General features: G+C 41.0%; 1 protein-coding gene across 3 annotated transcripts in view; it reads right to left on the bottom strand.

Moving 5' to 3' along the window:
- The window catches only part of GLS (glutaminase), a 72,438-nt gene that overhangs the window by 29,731 nt on the left and 25,773 nt on the right, over positions 1-16,934 (bottom strand). The window contains exons 8-15 of one of the 3 annotated variants that reach the window (XM_081922677.1): positions 13,252-13,284; positions 11,842-11,900; positions 9,314-9,380; positions 8,587-8,637; positions 7,324-7,500; positions 6,227-6,358; positions 5,316-5,408; positions 508-2,050 (exon numbers count right to left, since the gene is read on the bottom strand). In XM_081922677.1, the coding sequence (XP_081778803.1) occupies positions 1,991-2,050; positions 5,316-5,408; positions 6,227-6,358; positions 7,324-7,500; positions 8,587-8,637; positions 9,314-9,380; positions 11,842-11,900; positions 13,252-13,284 (672 nt within the window). In that variant the 3' untranslated portion in view covers positions 508-1,990. Of the gene's footprint in view, positions 1-507; positions 2,051-3,714; positions 4,082-5,315; positions 5,409-6,226; positions 6,359-7,323; positions 7,501-8,586; positions 8,638-9,313; positions 9,381-11,841; positions 11,901-13,251; positions 13,285-16,934 lie in introns of those variants that run through there. The other 2 variants (XM_081922676.1, XM_081922675.1) reach the window with 2 other exon arrangements.

Raw genomic sequence — 16,934 nt, 5'->3', positions numbered from 1 at the left:
CCGAAATTATTGCACGGACAGGACAACTTTGTGGAGTACAACCATAAGTTAGTAAAGGAAAGAGTTTAAATTGCTTTCAACTTAAACGCATTGAACCGATTATAGGGGCATGCGAAGGACACCAAAAGGACGCCAAAGACCAGCAAATATTTTGGAATTAACTGAAACCAACAGCCCAGATAAGTCGTAACAGCGCTGATGGGTCAGGGCAGTGTTACCTCCATCACAAAGTGTACTTCAAAGAAGCTGAAACCCATTCCCTGAGCATCACTTTCCATACCACATAAATTAATGGTCTCACATGAGCCATCCTCCAGGCTAAACCTTGTGTAGGCTCAACTTTCTGAAAGTGTGAGGCCAATATCCCCAAGGAAACAGGGAGAAAAATATGCACAGGCTAACACAAGTCCATGCTTCATCCTCTCTCCTCAGGAAGCACCCAGCGCCACAGAAATTTAAAGAGGACAGAATTGTTGTTGTTGTTGTTGTTGTTGTTGTTGTTGTTGTTGTTGTTGTTGTTATTATTATTATTATTATTATTATTAATTGTCACTCTCCGTTTTAGGGCAAGCCATCACAAGGCAGCTTATAACAGATGTGTAAACATAGAACAGTTGAATGCAAAAAAAACAACAACCCCATAACAAAACAGCAGAAAATAAAATTATAGGCAGCCAGCAATCTAGGGGGCAATCAAGAAGCCCAGCAGTATAAAAAACACCACCAGAGTTTGCTTAAAGACCTCAAGGGAAGGGGCCAAGCAGAATTCTCAGGAAAGGGAATTCTTTGAATTCGGGGGGCCGCTACTGACAAGGCCTTGTCCTTGATACTCACTGACCTTGATCAGCCTTAGTGGTAGGCCAGGACGCAGGACCTGTGAGATCAATCTTAGGACCCAGGGAGATTCATATAAGATATAGGAGGTCCTTCAAATAACATTTAAACTACGCCTCAAAACAAATGGATAACCAATGTAAAATTGGTATAACGAACCACCCAGCCCCTACAAGCATTCTAGTGGCTGAATTTTGCACCAGCTGGAGATACCAAATTGTCTTCAAAAGGCCACCCTACCAATAGGAATGTGATGAGCTTGCACCGTAACACCTTCCAGTCCAAATACAATTATTCAGGTCATCCCAATCACAACAATACAGGAGACTCCGAGTGCCACATTCCACACTCCCAACAGTTGTGCTGATTTATCATTCCAGACCCCATAGAATTTTTGAATGCTTTTTGTTTTTGGTTTATTTCATCTCCTGTGCTCTTCTTTTTAAAGCTTTAAGAGCACATCCCTGGCTTAGTGCATGGTCCTCTTTATTGCTGCTCAGGTTCATCAGTCACCGCCCACATCTCCCATAAAATGAAGACACCCATGTTTGTCTGAGGGGTTGTTTGGATATTTTCCTTCCTTGGGATCAACTGGTGGTGGGTCTTCAGATTGCAACTCTCTCCTCTTTTAGAGAAGATTTCATGTTCAGAAAACTGCAGGGGCCTAATTCATTCGTGAGGGTGGCAGATACACGAAACACCCACCCCTTAATTACAGATGCCGCCTTGCTCCCTTGCCCTCCTTTCCCACTCAAAGGTTTGAATGTCTCTTATCTAGGACAGGGACAGCATTATTTCACTCTTGTGTGATTCACCAACATGTTTTAAACTCACAAAGACAGACTTCAATACTCCAGATCTCCTAGCAGTTTAGGAATAATCAGTGTGCAATAAAAAGTTAGCCAGTGATTACATTGAGAAGTACCGTACAAAATCAGACTCGCATCCACTTAATCCAGCATTCTTTTCAGGAATCCCAGCAGCCCAAAGGTGCTAAGTGGTACACAAGTGGATCATGGTCTACTTTCTTCATGGCTGGTTCTAGATCAAAGATGTAGGTTGCTTCCACACTAACCCTTTCCTCTGGGGCGGATGTCTCTTGTTCATTCAATTTTTGCAAGGAATCGGCACAACGCTGTTGTTAAATCATTGCAATCTAGTGTTTTGTGTTATCCTTCTGTGCTTTTCCCAGACCTGATTTGTTGTGGGGGTTTTGCTGTAAAATGCAATTGCAGCAACATCCTGTCAGTTGTGTACGAGCAATTCACTACTAGGACTTCTTAGGGGAACTCTGTACCTTTCACGTGAAAGCTTCCTGTTTCAGACCGTTTTATTGCTTCCCCAAGTCAGCAGGTGGAGATAAACTGCCCTTTATTTTACTCCCCCCCTTTTTTTAAGGGAGAGGTAGTGCTGGATACCTAATCTCCTCTGAGGACCATTGTTGTATTTACTGGGAGGGAGAGCTGGTGGTGAGGTTAGTGTTTTCAGGTACATTGCCAGAACCAATCCTGTACTGGAACTGGTGCACTCACAAAGTGCTGACCCCTGACCCCCTCTCTTTTCACAGAAAGCGCAGCAATGTCACTGACTGCACTTCTGTCCCCCACAAAAGGGGGTGAGGGAGGAAAGAGGTGTTGCTTCCCATTATTACTTTTAATCCCCTTTTATTTCATTATAGTGAAGCAGCACAGACTTAAATTGACACACGCCAGGAACAGAAGCTAACTAAATAAAGGGTAATTCCTCACCGCTCTTTCAGCCACAAGGATCACAGAAGCAATGAAGCAGGTTGAGCTTCTGAACAGGAAGCTTTTAATTAAGATTAGAAAGGGCATTTGTTGAGTGTAAATTTCCTGTGAGCAGACATTCTAAGAAGATATTGGTCAAGGGGAAACAGGGCTGCTAATTACATAGGAAGTTGACGTGTATGAAGTCAGACCACCAGCTCATCCACCTCACCACAGCCAAACTTTACAGTGACTGGCAACAACTCTCTAGGAGTTTCATACAAAAGCTCCAGATCTACCTGGAGGTGCCAGGATTTGAACCTGGCCGGTTCTGCATGTAAAAATGTCCAGACTACCACAAAGTTCCTTCCCCTTGCTATGTTAAAACTGGAGGTTCTGAAAAGCATTTAATACCACTTTCAGCGAACGACAGAAAAGCAATGCCTCTGTGTGTTAAAGGGCTCTCAAATGTGAAACGGTTTCTTTCTTATTGCACCTATTGTTATTTATTTCTGGCAGAATCTAGAGTAATATATATGTTATAATATATATGGAGTGTGTGTCTCTCAACCATTGGTTCTATCATTTTTCAGAAGTCAAAGGCACAACGCAAGCATGGTTTCCTAATATGATGCTATTAGAAGATTAACTTGAACTTATCAATACTATTCTATACTTTGGTATATTTCAATATTCAATATATTTAAGAGTTGTTTAAACTAGGTTTCTACATATTGTTACATAACGACTGATACAAAGAATCCTATCACCTCCATTCATTTTCAACCTTTTCCAATGTTGCACAAGTTGAATGAATGACTTTGCATATATTTGCTTGAACTGAAAGCAAATGAACCTGCTTCCAAATGTTTAGGATTAAGATACTAAAAGACACACAGAGAGAAAAATCTAACAGAGGATTTGTTTAACAGTCTGTTAAAATCTAAGCAAATTGTGACAACAGTAAAATTTATCCACTTATAAAAAATATATGATTCGGGTATTATTATTTTCTACATCTATTGTTCCAATTTTCTTTTGTAGCCAATATACCTTTGTGTTTTGCTGCACTGCAAATTTTCTGTATTTTTTTTTTAAATACCCCATGAAATTCCCTTTTGAATTCATTCCTTAAGCATGATAGAATTGCAAGTATAGGCCACACACATTTTCGTGCTTTATTTCCGCTTGCTTTCTGAAAAAGCAATTAAAAGGAATCTGCATAAAACCAGATGCTAATCTTTGGTATCTCGGAGCAGTTATTTACAAAACACTGAAAACAAAACTAGCTTCTCTGGAACTGTGCGATCTAGAAAAACGGGAGCATGCTTTAAGACGAAAACCAACTCTCTCTGAAACTAGAGCCCATTTCTTTAATTTTGCTCTCCTCGGCCTTCCATTCTATACACTACAGTGGTGGAGATGTCCTCGTTTGCCTCGGGTGACACTTTTTTCCACACAGTCTCTTTTAATGCAAGTTCGTGCTGAAGGCTCTCATAGTCCAGCGGTCCATAGGAATGCTAGTTGTTCAAGCAACACACATTATTTGTTAGATTACTGGTGGGGGGGAAACATTCTAGCATTATTGATATTTAGCAATTAGCGTTAAGCCAGCTGTTAGCACTGACTTTCCGCTACCTCTTGACATGGTTATGCATTCAGTTTTGAGACAGTTAAGGGATTTTCTGCAATGCGGAAGGTGGAGGGGGAGGGAAGGCAAGAGCCACTCCTCCAACCAGCTTCATTCACTATACGGGAAGTTGGGGATATTCAGAAGGCCCAATTCTTGGATTTGGGGGTTCGCTTTCCTTCTTCAGCTATCCCCTCCCCATAAGGCTTCACACACTGCTGCTCCCCGGCCTTGGAGCTGCAGGGGGGGCAGAGGGTCATTCCCACAATAGCATGGCGATCCTAGCCATGGGTCTGTTTGACCTGGCCAAAAATCGTAGTCCCTCCCCCCCATATCAAAACTGTGCCCCCCAAAGTACTCTGTGAGACCTAAGAGCTATAGCCAGAAGAGGAAGATTGGATAAGCGTCTCTCCAAGCCATCCGGTATAGTTAGGAGAAAAACTAAATGGGAAGCTTCCTTCCTTTTTCTAGCAATTCTTAATGCAGCCAACAGAGCACCAGACACTGCAAAAGGCAGTTCACAACTGCTACCTTGAGCACCAAGAATAACAAAGGATTTTTTTCCCGCATCTATACTGCAAACATGTACACGGAGACTTGACTATACAGTGGTACCCCAGTTGTCGAATGTAACCTGTTCCAGAAGACCTTTTGACTTCCAAGGCATGTTTGAAAACTGAAGCATTCACTTCTGGGTTTTCAGTGTTTGGAAATCGAAATGTTCGGCTTCTGAGACACTCGAAAACCAAGTTACCACTGTACTTTGGAAGGCATGCCAATGTTGCTCCATAGTTAATTGGCCCAAGATGACTTTAGATCTTTATATAAATGATGGCCTTGCTTGAGGCTGGCTTGAATATACTAAACCAAACCAAGGCATGCTAAAAGCAACAGCAAAACCTAGTGTGCTACCAGGTACCAGGTTACTAACAGAGTAGGCAAAATGGCAAAAGCACAACATCTGGCACTAAGCTCCACTTATGGCAATTAGGTAAACTGAACTTGAACCATTAGAATTTACATATTGATGCAATACATGACATTGATCAATCTTATTTTGGAAAAGGAGAAACCTAGTAAATACACATTACACACTAATAACCTGAAATACCTTTCCTACTTACCCGCTGATCACCACCTTCCCTGCGAGGATCAAGCTTCTTCGCAAAGTGCCTCAAATTATCGTAATTATGGAAATTGCACAAAGATACCAGTTCCTGCAATGGGTCAGAACATCACATTGTTCTATGGGCAAACCAGCAAAGTTTATAGGTTTCTATGCTTTACACATTTAGTCTGTTATTATCCGATTACATAGCTAACTGGAGCCCATTAGAAAAGCTCACTGGTTGATATGAATTTTGCAATAATAATAATCTAAAATTGGTTTGAAATATTGTTGAAACTTATGGATTCGTAGGTGAACAGAAAGCAAAGAACCAGCATTTTTGGCAGCCAACAATATGTGAACTGCTAGACTGAAACAGGTAAGTGCATTTTGGAAGACTTTTTTCACCTGCAAAATGTACTCCCTCTTTGCAGCTGCAGCTTAAAGCTGCAGATTTAGCATCATTTTTGTTTAACAGGTAGCCTCAGTGACATCATGATATAACACTGACCAGCTGCTTTTTGGAGCTCTATTATTCAGAAGACAGCTGGCTATTTTCTCAAAATACCATGCAAATTGCAGCCAAATGGGGCAAGGAACAAACAGTAACTAGCCGGATGAGACGGGTGTGGCTCTGGCAAACATCTGGGAGCCCTGAAGATCTTCTTTCACATTGAAATAATGTACATGCCTTAGTATCTAGCTCAGCCCTAACATGAACCACCATTCATGCTGGAATCTGAAAAAGGTTTTTCCAGATGACATTTTCCAAGCACTTGCAAAAACCAATTCTGCAGAGCAAGTACAGCTTTGCCTGCCCATCTGTTAGATTATGACGAAATTAGAGGTGGGCATGAAAACGGAAAGTCTAATAAAATTCTGATGCAAACCAAAGAAAATATGCAAGTGAGAAGGCATGCTGCTTACGTGACAAAAGTGTATCCCCTTAACGCTGTTGCCCATCTTGTCCAGAGGAGGGGACCAGCACATCATGCCCATAACATTGGGAACAACCAGCAGAATGCCACCAGCAACCCCGGATTTTGCAGGAAGACCAACCTAGATTAAAAGGAACAACAGGAAGGCTTACATTGAAGGATTTAAAATATATTTAAAAATTAAGGACTTAAAAGATATCAGAATTTAAATGTTTGGTGGCCATCCATAACTGAAGTAGTCCTAAAGACAGCTTTTCAGGATTGACTTATTGGTGTCAACTCGTGTCCCAGGTATTATTTAGTTGGTGCACTCATACAGGTAAGCTCGGAGTTTGCCATTATCACAGACACAACTTGGGCCTCCAAAAGACGAAGTGCCTTTGACTAGCTGCAGCTGTGACCACTGCTGGATAGGGACAGTATTACTATGGTGACCTAGGCTGCCATAATCTCCTGGTTGAGCTACTGCGGTGTGTTGTTACATGTGAAACAGTCTCCGAAGACTGACTGGAAGCTTCAATTCAGAACATCAACCAGAACAGTTCATTAAGACCACGATCACACCTGCTTTTAAAAGAATTTCATGAAAGAATTGGACCCTGAAACAAACAGGCAAAGTCCTAAACAGTTTGAGATTCAGTATCAGTGTCCCCATACTCTTAATTCCAACGCCCTTGTCAGAGTGCGGCTGCCATCAGAAGGGAAGCAGCTGCCAACCAGGTATGTAATGACCTCCCCATGGATGTTTGCTTGGTGTCAATTTCGCTAAATCTTTTGTTCTCACCTACTTATTTTATTTATTTTAATAACGTTCTGCTGGGTTATTTATTTATTTATTTGCTATTTGAACTACAGCTTTTACCGTTAGCTTTGTTTTATTGAGTTGTATTTTCAACTTTGTGTCTTGCCACTTTATATTGTTATGAACTGAATCAGTTTTGATGGAAGGCAGCATATAAACATTTTAGATAAAATAACATTAAGTAAATGCTTAAAATTGCTACTTTAGAGAGTGAATGATACCACTTAGCCTAAATGTTTCCTATTGGCGTGTCTACTAAATGCTAGTTTGAAAATGCTACTTACGTGGAAGGCAAACTGTCCTGAGAAGTCATACATGCCACAGGAGTGCATTAAACTTAGAGTGTTCCGAACGGCTTCTGGGCTCAGTACCCTCTCGCCAGTGATTGGGCAAAACCCTCCATTAGCCAATGTTGCTGCCATTACACTGGCCGATTCGCAAGTCACTTCTATGGAACACAGCTTAAGAAAGGTGGGGAGTGAGAGAAGGAACAGTTACAAACTTTGACACACACAAGTGGTATACTGCGTAAGTAAACAGATTAAAAGACTGCCTTACAAAAACTAGATCCAGCTATAGACTGCAGCTTATGGAACGAGCTGTCAGCAGATTAGGGAGGAAAGCCAAAGAGCTGTGCGCCTTCCATTCAATTTGTCTGCAGTCGGCGCTTCCACGGGATGATGCTGCAGCGACCCCCCCTCTCCGCTTCTGGGTCCCTCTGTTGTGGAAGCGGCGACTGCAGGAAAACGGAATGGCAGGTGCATGGCTCTTTGGGCTCCCTGGCTCCAGCTGCCCGCCTGCGTTGCTGAGCCCGCCCCGCTCTGGGAAGGAGGCAGGATGGAACCGGAAGGAATGGGGAGTCCGGCTATGGCAACCAGGACGATCCAGAGGAAGCAGTAGGCAAAGCACAGGGCTTGTGGCACACTGCTCTGGGCTGCAGGCGGCTCCCTCATTTGCCACCATTTGCTCTTGAGCTGGTGCTTTGCGCCAGACGGTAGGAGGTGCACCTCTCGAGTCTGGGAGAGCAGAGGACGCCGAGGGACCGGGCGAGGGAGCGTGGGCCTGGCATGCATTGTGGGGAGAAAACACTGGGTCCCTCTGCTGCTGCTGCGCTGAGCAAGGGAAGGCTGTGCCAACAAAACAGAAGTGCACACCCAGAGTACGTTCACAATCAAAAAAATAATACGCAAACCAGAACACTCATTTCCGGTTCTGAAGTGTTCATAATCCAAAAAGTTCGTTGGCTAGGCTGTTTGTAACCTGAGATACCACTGTAATAGGAATCCACTGCTAAGATAACTTACTCTAACTTCCATAGATTAAAGCTACAACAACAATTTAAAGATAGTTTGATAGCATCTGATATTGGGGTACAGCATTTTTATTGTCTTTATGAAATATGCAAAAGTAAGTTAGTTAAGTATTGCAGTATAGTTAACTGTTGACCCCAGTTTTGAGATTTTTGTCAACGTTACACTTGCCCAATTATTTCTGTAGCTTTTTACATTTCCCTTTCAGGATTATAGACATGAAGTTCAGATAATTACCTGGAAGTAGAAGTCCAATATGCCAACCATATCTGTGCCTTCTGGAAAACACTAGAAAAAATAGCAGAGGATTTTAGTACACAAGCTAGGCCATGAGGTTTCACAGATATGGAGGTGGTATCATGACATCACAGCCAAAAGCCAATTAGAGATAGTTTTTGCTGACAGAACAGGCTGTTTGTGACTTCATATTTGTAGAGGAATAGGTACATCTGACAAGAATGCGGAAGTGCAAGTGACTTATATTTATTGCTGTTTATCAGATATGCAAGAGCCACTTTGGACACCATCTTGTGGAAAAGTGGCATACAAATAAACAAGTCCGTTAAGTGTGCTTCCAGACAGCAGAAACTGCTGCTTTACCTTGCATGCACCCTTTGGTGAATCACCATTATATCCTATACATATTATGCATATAGTCACACCTTGGCTCCCAAACACCTCCGTTTTGGCTCCCAAACACCAAAAACCTGGAAGTAACTGCTCCTGTTTTCGAACAATTTTTGGAAGCTGAATGGCTTCCGGGGAGTTATTTATTTCTTTTTTCCTCCATTGACTTTGCCGACTGAACTTTGATCCACGGTTGTCGAACATTTTGGAAGTCAAGGAACAGATTACGTTTGACAACTGAGGTTTGACTGGATGTGAAAGGCTGTTCTGTGGTAGTTTGCTTAGTACATGGCCTGAAAAGTGAAGAAACTGGTGGTTATGTAATCCTCCAACATACCTTTTTCTCTTTCAGATAGTAACCTATTGCAAAGTTGCGATCTCCACTCTCTCTTTCAGACTGGAACCTAGTGTGAGGAAATATGAAAATGCACCTTAAGATCAGGACACTTATTAACAGTACTGAAAGCTTCTGACTAGGATACAACTTTTTTTAAAACACCATAATATTCATTTAGCAAGACAGAATTAATTTCTGTATACTGATGACATTTTGTTAATGTTGATAGTTCTGCTACCTTCTTTAAGAGAGAGGCTTAAGTGGCTACATCAATGGTTGCCGACTCATGGGTGCCTCTCCCGTGGTGTCTGCAAAAGGTCTTTGTCTTTAATCCCTTAAAAAGCCACACTGAGCATAGTGATGGTTGGTGTACACAACTTTTTTCCACTGATGGGGAGGAGGGGGAGCATGCCTGTGCCTTTTTGTGGTCCTGTCTTTTTTTTTCTTTTCTTTTGGATGTGGCAGCCCCCAGAATTTTTTTTTTTTTAAATCCAAATGTGCCTGTCCACTGGCCCAAAAAATGTCAGCTACCCAATCTACAGCTTTAGCAAGACACAAGCTTAGTTTAAACTTAGTTTAAAAACAAATTAGTGTCATAGGGCATTACTGGCCAAAACAACAACAAAGGCTGCCTATTGAGCATTTCTCCATTGTCCAATTTGAATAAATTTTCAGTAAAACTGCAAATTATTAAATAAGGAAACTAGGAAGGGTCGTAAAATACGGTCAGTGCAAACCTATACATGTTTCATTGCATACAGTGGCGTAGCGTGGGGGTGCAGGGGGGCCAGCCGCACTGGGCGCAACATCTGGGGGTTAGGGTTAGGGGGCGCAAATCCACGGGTTAGGGGGCGCAAATCCACAGGTTAGGGGGCGCAAATTACTTGCCTTGCCCCGGGTGCTGACAACCCACGCTACGCCACTGATTGCATATATTGGATGAGCAAGGGAGTGGCAACCTGCAGTTCCCATATAATGTAGCTCAGTGGGTACAGCATGAGACTCTTAATCTCAGGGTTGTGGGTTTGAGTCCCATGTTGGGCAAAAGATTCCAGCATTGAAGGGTTGGACTAAATAGCCCTCGTGTTCCTTTCCAACTCTGATCATGCACCTTTCTATGAACTTTGAAGCTAGGCCAGGCTTTAACTGGTACAGCAGGCTGCTTCCTGGCAAGCCATCAATGGATGCCAATTCTACCAGCACTCTAGAATCTGCACTGGCTTCATATTGCTTTTGAAAAACAGTTCAAGGTGCTACCTCCCTCCATAACTTTTACAAAGCTATTAACAGTTTGGTTTGAGCATCTCCAAAGCAGACTGTTCCTTGAGCCAGACCACATAACATCATGAGTCAAGTATAGACTGCAAAAGACATAGAGAAGCATTCACTCAGGGACGGCTGAACTACAGCAATCCAGCTCTTTCTGTAGAAGATGCTCCAATGCCAAAACATCTTTCAGCAGCTTTTAAGATCTGTTTATTCTGGTTGACTTTTGTTGGCTGAAACGAAGGCAATGAAGCAATTGAATTTTAGAATGTCCTTTTTTCCCCCCAAGCATCCTGAGCGTATTTTAATCAGGATTTCATAATCTTATTTGCTAGTGGCAACGTCCTTTTGCTGTCCAGTGCCCTGTGCTTTCGCAAAATGTCCTGCTCGTGGCAAAAACTCTTTCTCCTTTCACCCTCAAAAATGCTTTCCCTCCTGGCACATTGAGCTGCTGAGAAAAAACACCAGCCACTGCATCCAGCAGAACTGGATGGAAAAAGGAACAGTACTGCCTGCCTTTCTCATGGAGAAAAGGGGTGGTGGTGGTCTCTTTCCTTTTCTGCTCAGTTATTGCAGAGGGAACCGTCCACCCAACTCTGCAGTTGAAAAACCACATATTTCCCTCCACAATAATATGGAGAGAACTAGTTTTTCTACTGCAGTTTAGCATGCCCTGTTCCTGCCCCCCCCCCCAAAAAAGAAAACAGAGCTTGGAAGAAGTGGAGTTTTGGAGGCGGCAACAGTAGTGAGGCACTGCTGGTGCTTTCCCCAAAAGCCAAACTTATAAAGGAGAAATTGCCTCCCTGAGCCTTTGCAGGAATCACATCTCCTTTTCCTTAAGTGCTACAGGACTCAGAAAAGGGAATGTTTGGTGAAGACAAGCATAAATAATGCTCCATTTGAATAAACCAACACTTGTTTGAACTACAGTGGAACCTCGGTTTTCGAGGGTCTCCGAAGCCGAACATTTCAGTTTTCGAACACTGAAAACCTGGAAGTAATTGCTTTCATTTTCGAACATGCCTTGGAAATTGAACAGTTTCCACCGAGGGTTTTCTGATTTTCTCCATTGAAATTGCCGACTGCCCATTTTGACTCGGTTTTTGAACGTTTCGGAAGTTGAACGGTCTTCCGGAACGGATTACGTTCGAAAACCGAGGTTCCAACATACTTACTACCTAACTTGCGGTAGCAGAACTAAGTATAGACGCAAGAAGAAACTGGGTAAAGAGGAAATTTTTAAAACTAAAAAACATACTTACGTGGCATTACTGAACCCAACGTATTCATTTCCAGCCATCTTATTCATGAACTGCATTACCTATTAAAGAAGCATCACAATGTTTTCAGAATGTGCAGTAACATATCCCCATACGCCTAGGACTCAACATTCATTGGCCTGGTTCAGATGAAATATGAAACCTTGGTTTTGCATCACGAGAACAAGCCTTAGGTTTATGCACTTCCACTCCTCCTTCAGCACAGCCATGAGATTGGGAGCTTCCATTTCTGTGGTCTAGAGGAAGCCAGTTTATTATGTCATGTCCCATTGAGGGACTCAGATTAATTTAGCTGACTGTTTAATGAAACAAGACATGATCAAAGTAGGGTTTATTATCTGGCTTATTTCAATAAACCATAGTGTAAAGTAACTACAGTTTTGGTCCAGTTTAGATGTAAACTGTGGTTATTTTAAACCAGGAAACAAAAGCTTCCATTTCCTCCTTGGACTGAAAGGTGAAAGGGCAATGTGTGCCTCCAAGGACTGTCCCTATAATGCTGAACAATGGCTTAGCATTTTGTGAGAACTGGGCTGTTAAGCTGCACAAACAATACTTAGGTGTTTCAATGTTTTTGCTGTTTTCGCCAGTGTTAGAGGTATCAGTTGGTTGCTCAAGAGCAATCAGGCAATATGCCTCAATAGTCTGTTCTAAAGCTTTCTTATTGGTGGTAAAAACCTTTAGATTGCAGAGAGCTTCTATTCCGTGTCTTGCTCATTCACTGGCAGAATCTGAGTGGGCGGTGCTTAAATCTTTCCCAGCAGAGTAGTTTCTCGACCCCCAGTCTGCGCCTCCCCTCTCTGCTTGGAAGCCTACTGCGCAAGGACGGCTTGGGTAAAGGAGGACCTCCCTCCTCCCCGCTTTGCTCAGGCAAGGTGTCCTGGCATCGCCTTGCCTCCTCCGAGCCCTGCATCTCCTCCCCACTAGAGGCGTGGCTTCCTTCCTCTGCTGAGGAAGTGCTGCTTCCCACAATCTTTGGGGGCTCTCTGTAATCCATTCGGCTTTTCCCCTCTCGCCCCTGAGCCGATGGCAGTTCCCTGACAGCCAACTATTACAGTTTATTGACGTTTGGCTTGTTTTGAAACTGAAGTTTCTTCTTCAGCAGCAATGTAGACTTTCAGAAATGGAAAATAATACAAAAAGGAAAGAAACTGATTCTCAAAAGCACCAACTATGAAAAGTTTATCATAGCTTGGTGTGTTTCAGAACCCAAGTTCATTCTACAGGAGCAAGATTATGGCTTTTCTTTTCTTTTGTTTAAATTAGACTTTGAATGCCAGTTCCCAGATCAGAAATGAAGGGGGGGAAGCAAATACAAAAATAAAATCTTACCCTGCAGTTTCAAACTCAACTATGGGAAATAATTTTTAAAAGGTTTGATGGTTCACTTACATAGTCAAATTTCTCAGCATTATTTGCTCCTTGCTGAAAGGAAAGAAGACATATTTACAAAGTTTGTTAATACAAGAGAAGTTTTAATTCTAATTTAACTTAGTTTAAAGAAAATAATTCATAATAATCTATAACTACTTAAATATTTAATATTAAACTATTGTTTTATTTATTAGTCTAAATACCTAAAGTTAGATTACTAAATTGTTTATATCAAACTTAAGAACACTACAGAAAGTTTCAATTTTTGAAAATTACTAAGGTGAGGAAACAGAGATGAACACTGAATAAGGCTAGCTTTATTTTAAGTGCTCTACTCAATTATGAATTAGTGCCTTTGAAATTCACTTATAGTTTATTGTAATCAGTGGATACATTAACGTTCCATTCTTGTAGTCCAAGACTTTATTTTACATTATGCTGGATACTAGAATGTTCAGTGCTATTTTATTTAGGGGCCAGTGACGGTTGTACGTAAACTATTGAGTAGAAGATGAGTGTTACCACTGCTATAAGGGCAACTGCATGAAAAAGTCTACCAATAACCAAAGAGCCCTGTTGGGAACTTCCATTTGTGCATCCCTTCCGCCACTTGTTAAGCTGCTGTCAAAACTTAGGAAATGACTCCAAAACAGCACAAACAGCAATTGGGGAAAGTATCAAGGATGCCCTGATGCACACATGGGAAATCCTGGGTACATGCATAAGCATCTTTACACCCCAGCCATTAATTCCAAAGTTTTATAGGTAAACATCTTCCAGTATAACAGAAATTGCAGTAGCAGATATACTGTCCAAATGTAGTTCTAAAGATTCCTGGATTTTATTAACTGGCAAACATGTTAAAATGTCCAGTTAAGCATCAGTGGGACTCAAAAGGGCAGAGCACAATCCTTATGCTTCTCTCCCTCTACCTTGACACAGCCTCTATTTCAGCATTATACCCTTGCTTAGAAACTCAGGGAACTATATAAAGGCAACTCTACAATTGACACTGTTAGGTTTTCATGCTTGCTATATGATATAGCAAATGTAAAGCCTGCAATCATCAATGCCTGGGTGTATATATCTAGGAGCCCTGGCCCAAGCTGTTACTCTGCGTAAATTATATTGGGGACAAAGAGAACTTGCTACCCCAAAAGGGAAAGCCTCTCTGTACAGATCTCCATTCACTCTACTCTGGGTTGTGGCCACAGAATCAAGTTCTTGCTACAGATACTTGATATGTGGATATTTAAAATGGGTATTTCCTTTTGTCAAAAAAACAAAACTGGTTTTTTTAACTGTGCTGCCTTTTTCAAGAATATCCCCGATTGCCAGCTCAAAATTTAAAAAATAAACACTATGGAAACACAGCTATAAACCACTATGGAGGTAGGGTATTTTAAATAAGGGTGATTTACCATATTTGACGGGAATGCAGTGGTATAGGATAAAGGAGCATTGTCCTTATCTTGAACAACAGTCTAGCAACTGTATCTGTGTGTTCAAAGGACTAACTTGACAGGCAATTTCTAAGAGATTTGTTGTGAATACCATTTTACCAACAGACCGTCTCCAGAACTAAATGTGGCTGGGAATCTATTGTTAAGCATTCAGGATGGATGGATGCATATTGCATAAGTTTATTTTATTATTATAAATATACTTAATAAATTTTAAAAACAGACTGTCACAAATTAATAGGCATTACTTAATGCCTCAGAAACATCGGGTTAATATGTTATTTAGTTCTGTTATCTAAAAGCACTACCTCAAATCAATCCAAAAAACATTACTTGCACTATGTTTAATATAGGGGAAAGAAAAAAAAACCTGAATCCTGTATGTACCAGAATTCTACTCATGAAATGCATAAAGCCAGCCTCATTTCCCATTCTACAAGTGGATTAGGGTGTTGCAGATAATCTGTGAAGCCACACGCACCAGCTCATCTAGTGATGTGCAGTCATACACGTATGATCACCAGCTGAAAGAATACCACACTGTTGTGTCAAAAGTTATGCACCAATAAAGTAAAAATACTGCTACCCATAGTCAATGACTATTTAAGAAATACGCTAAAAAGGTTAAGCATTGTGTTGAAAGGCATTAGAAAAACAAGCTTTTAAAAAAGTGTAACTCCAAATCTGTTCAATGAAAAAATAATTAAAAGAAGAAATTACCAACTTCATTGAACTGTTGCAGTTGTCAAAATATTCCATAGATCCTAATGCTGTAAAATATGTAACAACATTTAAACCACAAAAACCTTTTAAATGCACAGTGAATGTTGCTTTGGGAAAGTGGGTCAGCATTAGTTACGGGATGCCGTACTGGTCATTGTCGTTAAGGTTAAGGCAGTTAAAAACTGAAACAAGTTTTGCATTTCTCCCCCGTATTACAGGGTAAGGAGAAAGATGCTTAATGCCAAAAGTACAGAAAGGATTGGTTCTCTCCCCGCACCCGACCTTAACTGCAAAAAAACAAAGGAGCATCTTCATATGTTTGATATTATTAGCAGAGTAAACATAGCAAACAATGGTGTCTGAGCAAACTTATTTCAGCATTTATCAAATTCAGGGTTTCCCTGCCTTTAGCTCCAAAAAAAACCACAAAACCCTGACACACACAAAAAACACTCTTTCACAGCACCTTCTAGATACCAGTTTAAGCACATTGATTAAAAAGTAAGCATCTTTAAAAAGCAAAACCCTAAACTTGGATTTAGCTTGTACTGCATGAACTATTCGTTAAAATGGGACTCTTAATGCAGGTTCTTATCACCGCCAGTTTTTCCCATTTCTTTTACAGATTAAAGGAGGCAAAAGTTGTAAGTAAAGTCAAACAGAAATGAGGCACCAAATATTTGAGAGTTGTTTTTCCCCCTGGAAATTGTGAAAATATTTCCCCCGGCAACTTTAAGATGGAACACAGAGCAGTTCTTTGTTCTCTCCAAATTTTATTTTGACTTCAGTCTAATTTTCCACTTTGTGGAGTCTCAAGTTTTTTATATATGAAGTTTTACAAGCAGTTCATCTGTCTACAAACGTATCATGCAATAACTTCACAAACATAATATATACATATACACACTTGCAGTGTGCATGCTTGAATGTATATTTATGTGTATATGCACACTTTTGTGTATATACAATGAACGTCTATGAACACAAAGTAGTTTTAGACTGAGACAATCCAATGACACACCATTCATGCAAGTTTCTAAAAGAACGTTTACATATCCATATTAAATTAGAGGATAGGCTCTCATTTTATTTATTTATATTATAATTGCATCAGCATGCAATAGGATCTCAGCAATACTTAGATTTTTCTTATAGCTCTCAGTTTTGAGGTAGTACCTCACCATGTTTAATTCTGTGCTTAATACTGTTACTTGACTTGTATTATGCAAGCTTATGTGGTTCTTCCTCCAAAGGCTGATTATGCAACTATGTACTTGCAAGGAATAGCACCTCTGCAACAGAACGTACCCCACCTCCCTCTGCAACATCCCCAGGGTTGAAAGAATCCCCCAGAACAGATTTTTTTTTGGGGGGGGGGTGTCAGAATACTTAAGATATCCTGATTCAAAGTTCCAGAATTATTCAAATAAATATCTATAAACCGCATGCTCCACATTTCACTGGAGTTGCGTGAAACCCAGTATGTGCCAAAACTGCAACATAAGTTCGATGTCA

This window comes from Podarcis melisellensis, assembly GCF_964234715.1.
Source record: "Podarcis melisellensis genome assembly, chromosome: 1".
Taxonomy (NCBI): Eukaryota; Metazoa; Chordata; class Lepidosauria; order Squamata; family Lacertidae; genus Podarcis; species Podarcis melisellensis.
This window is presented reverse-complemented; position numbering and strand designations above follow the sequence as displayed.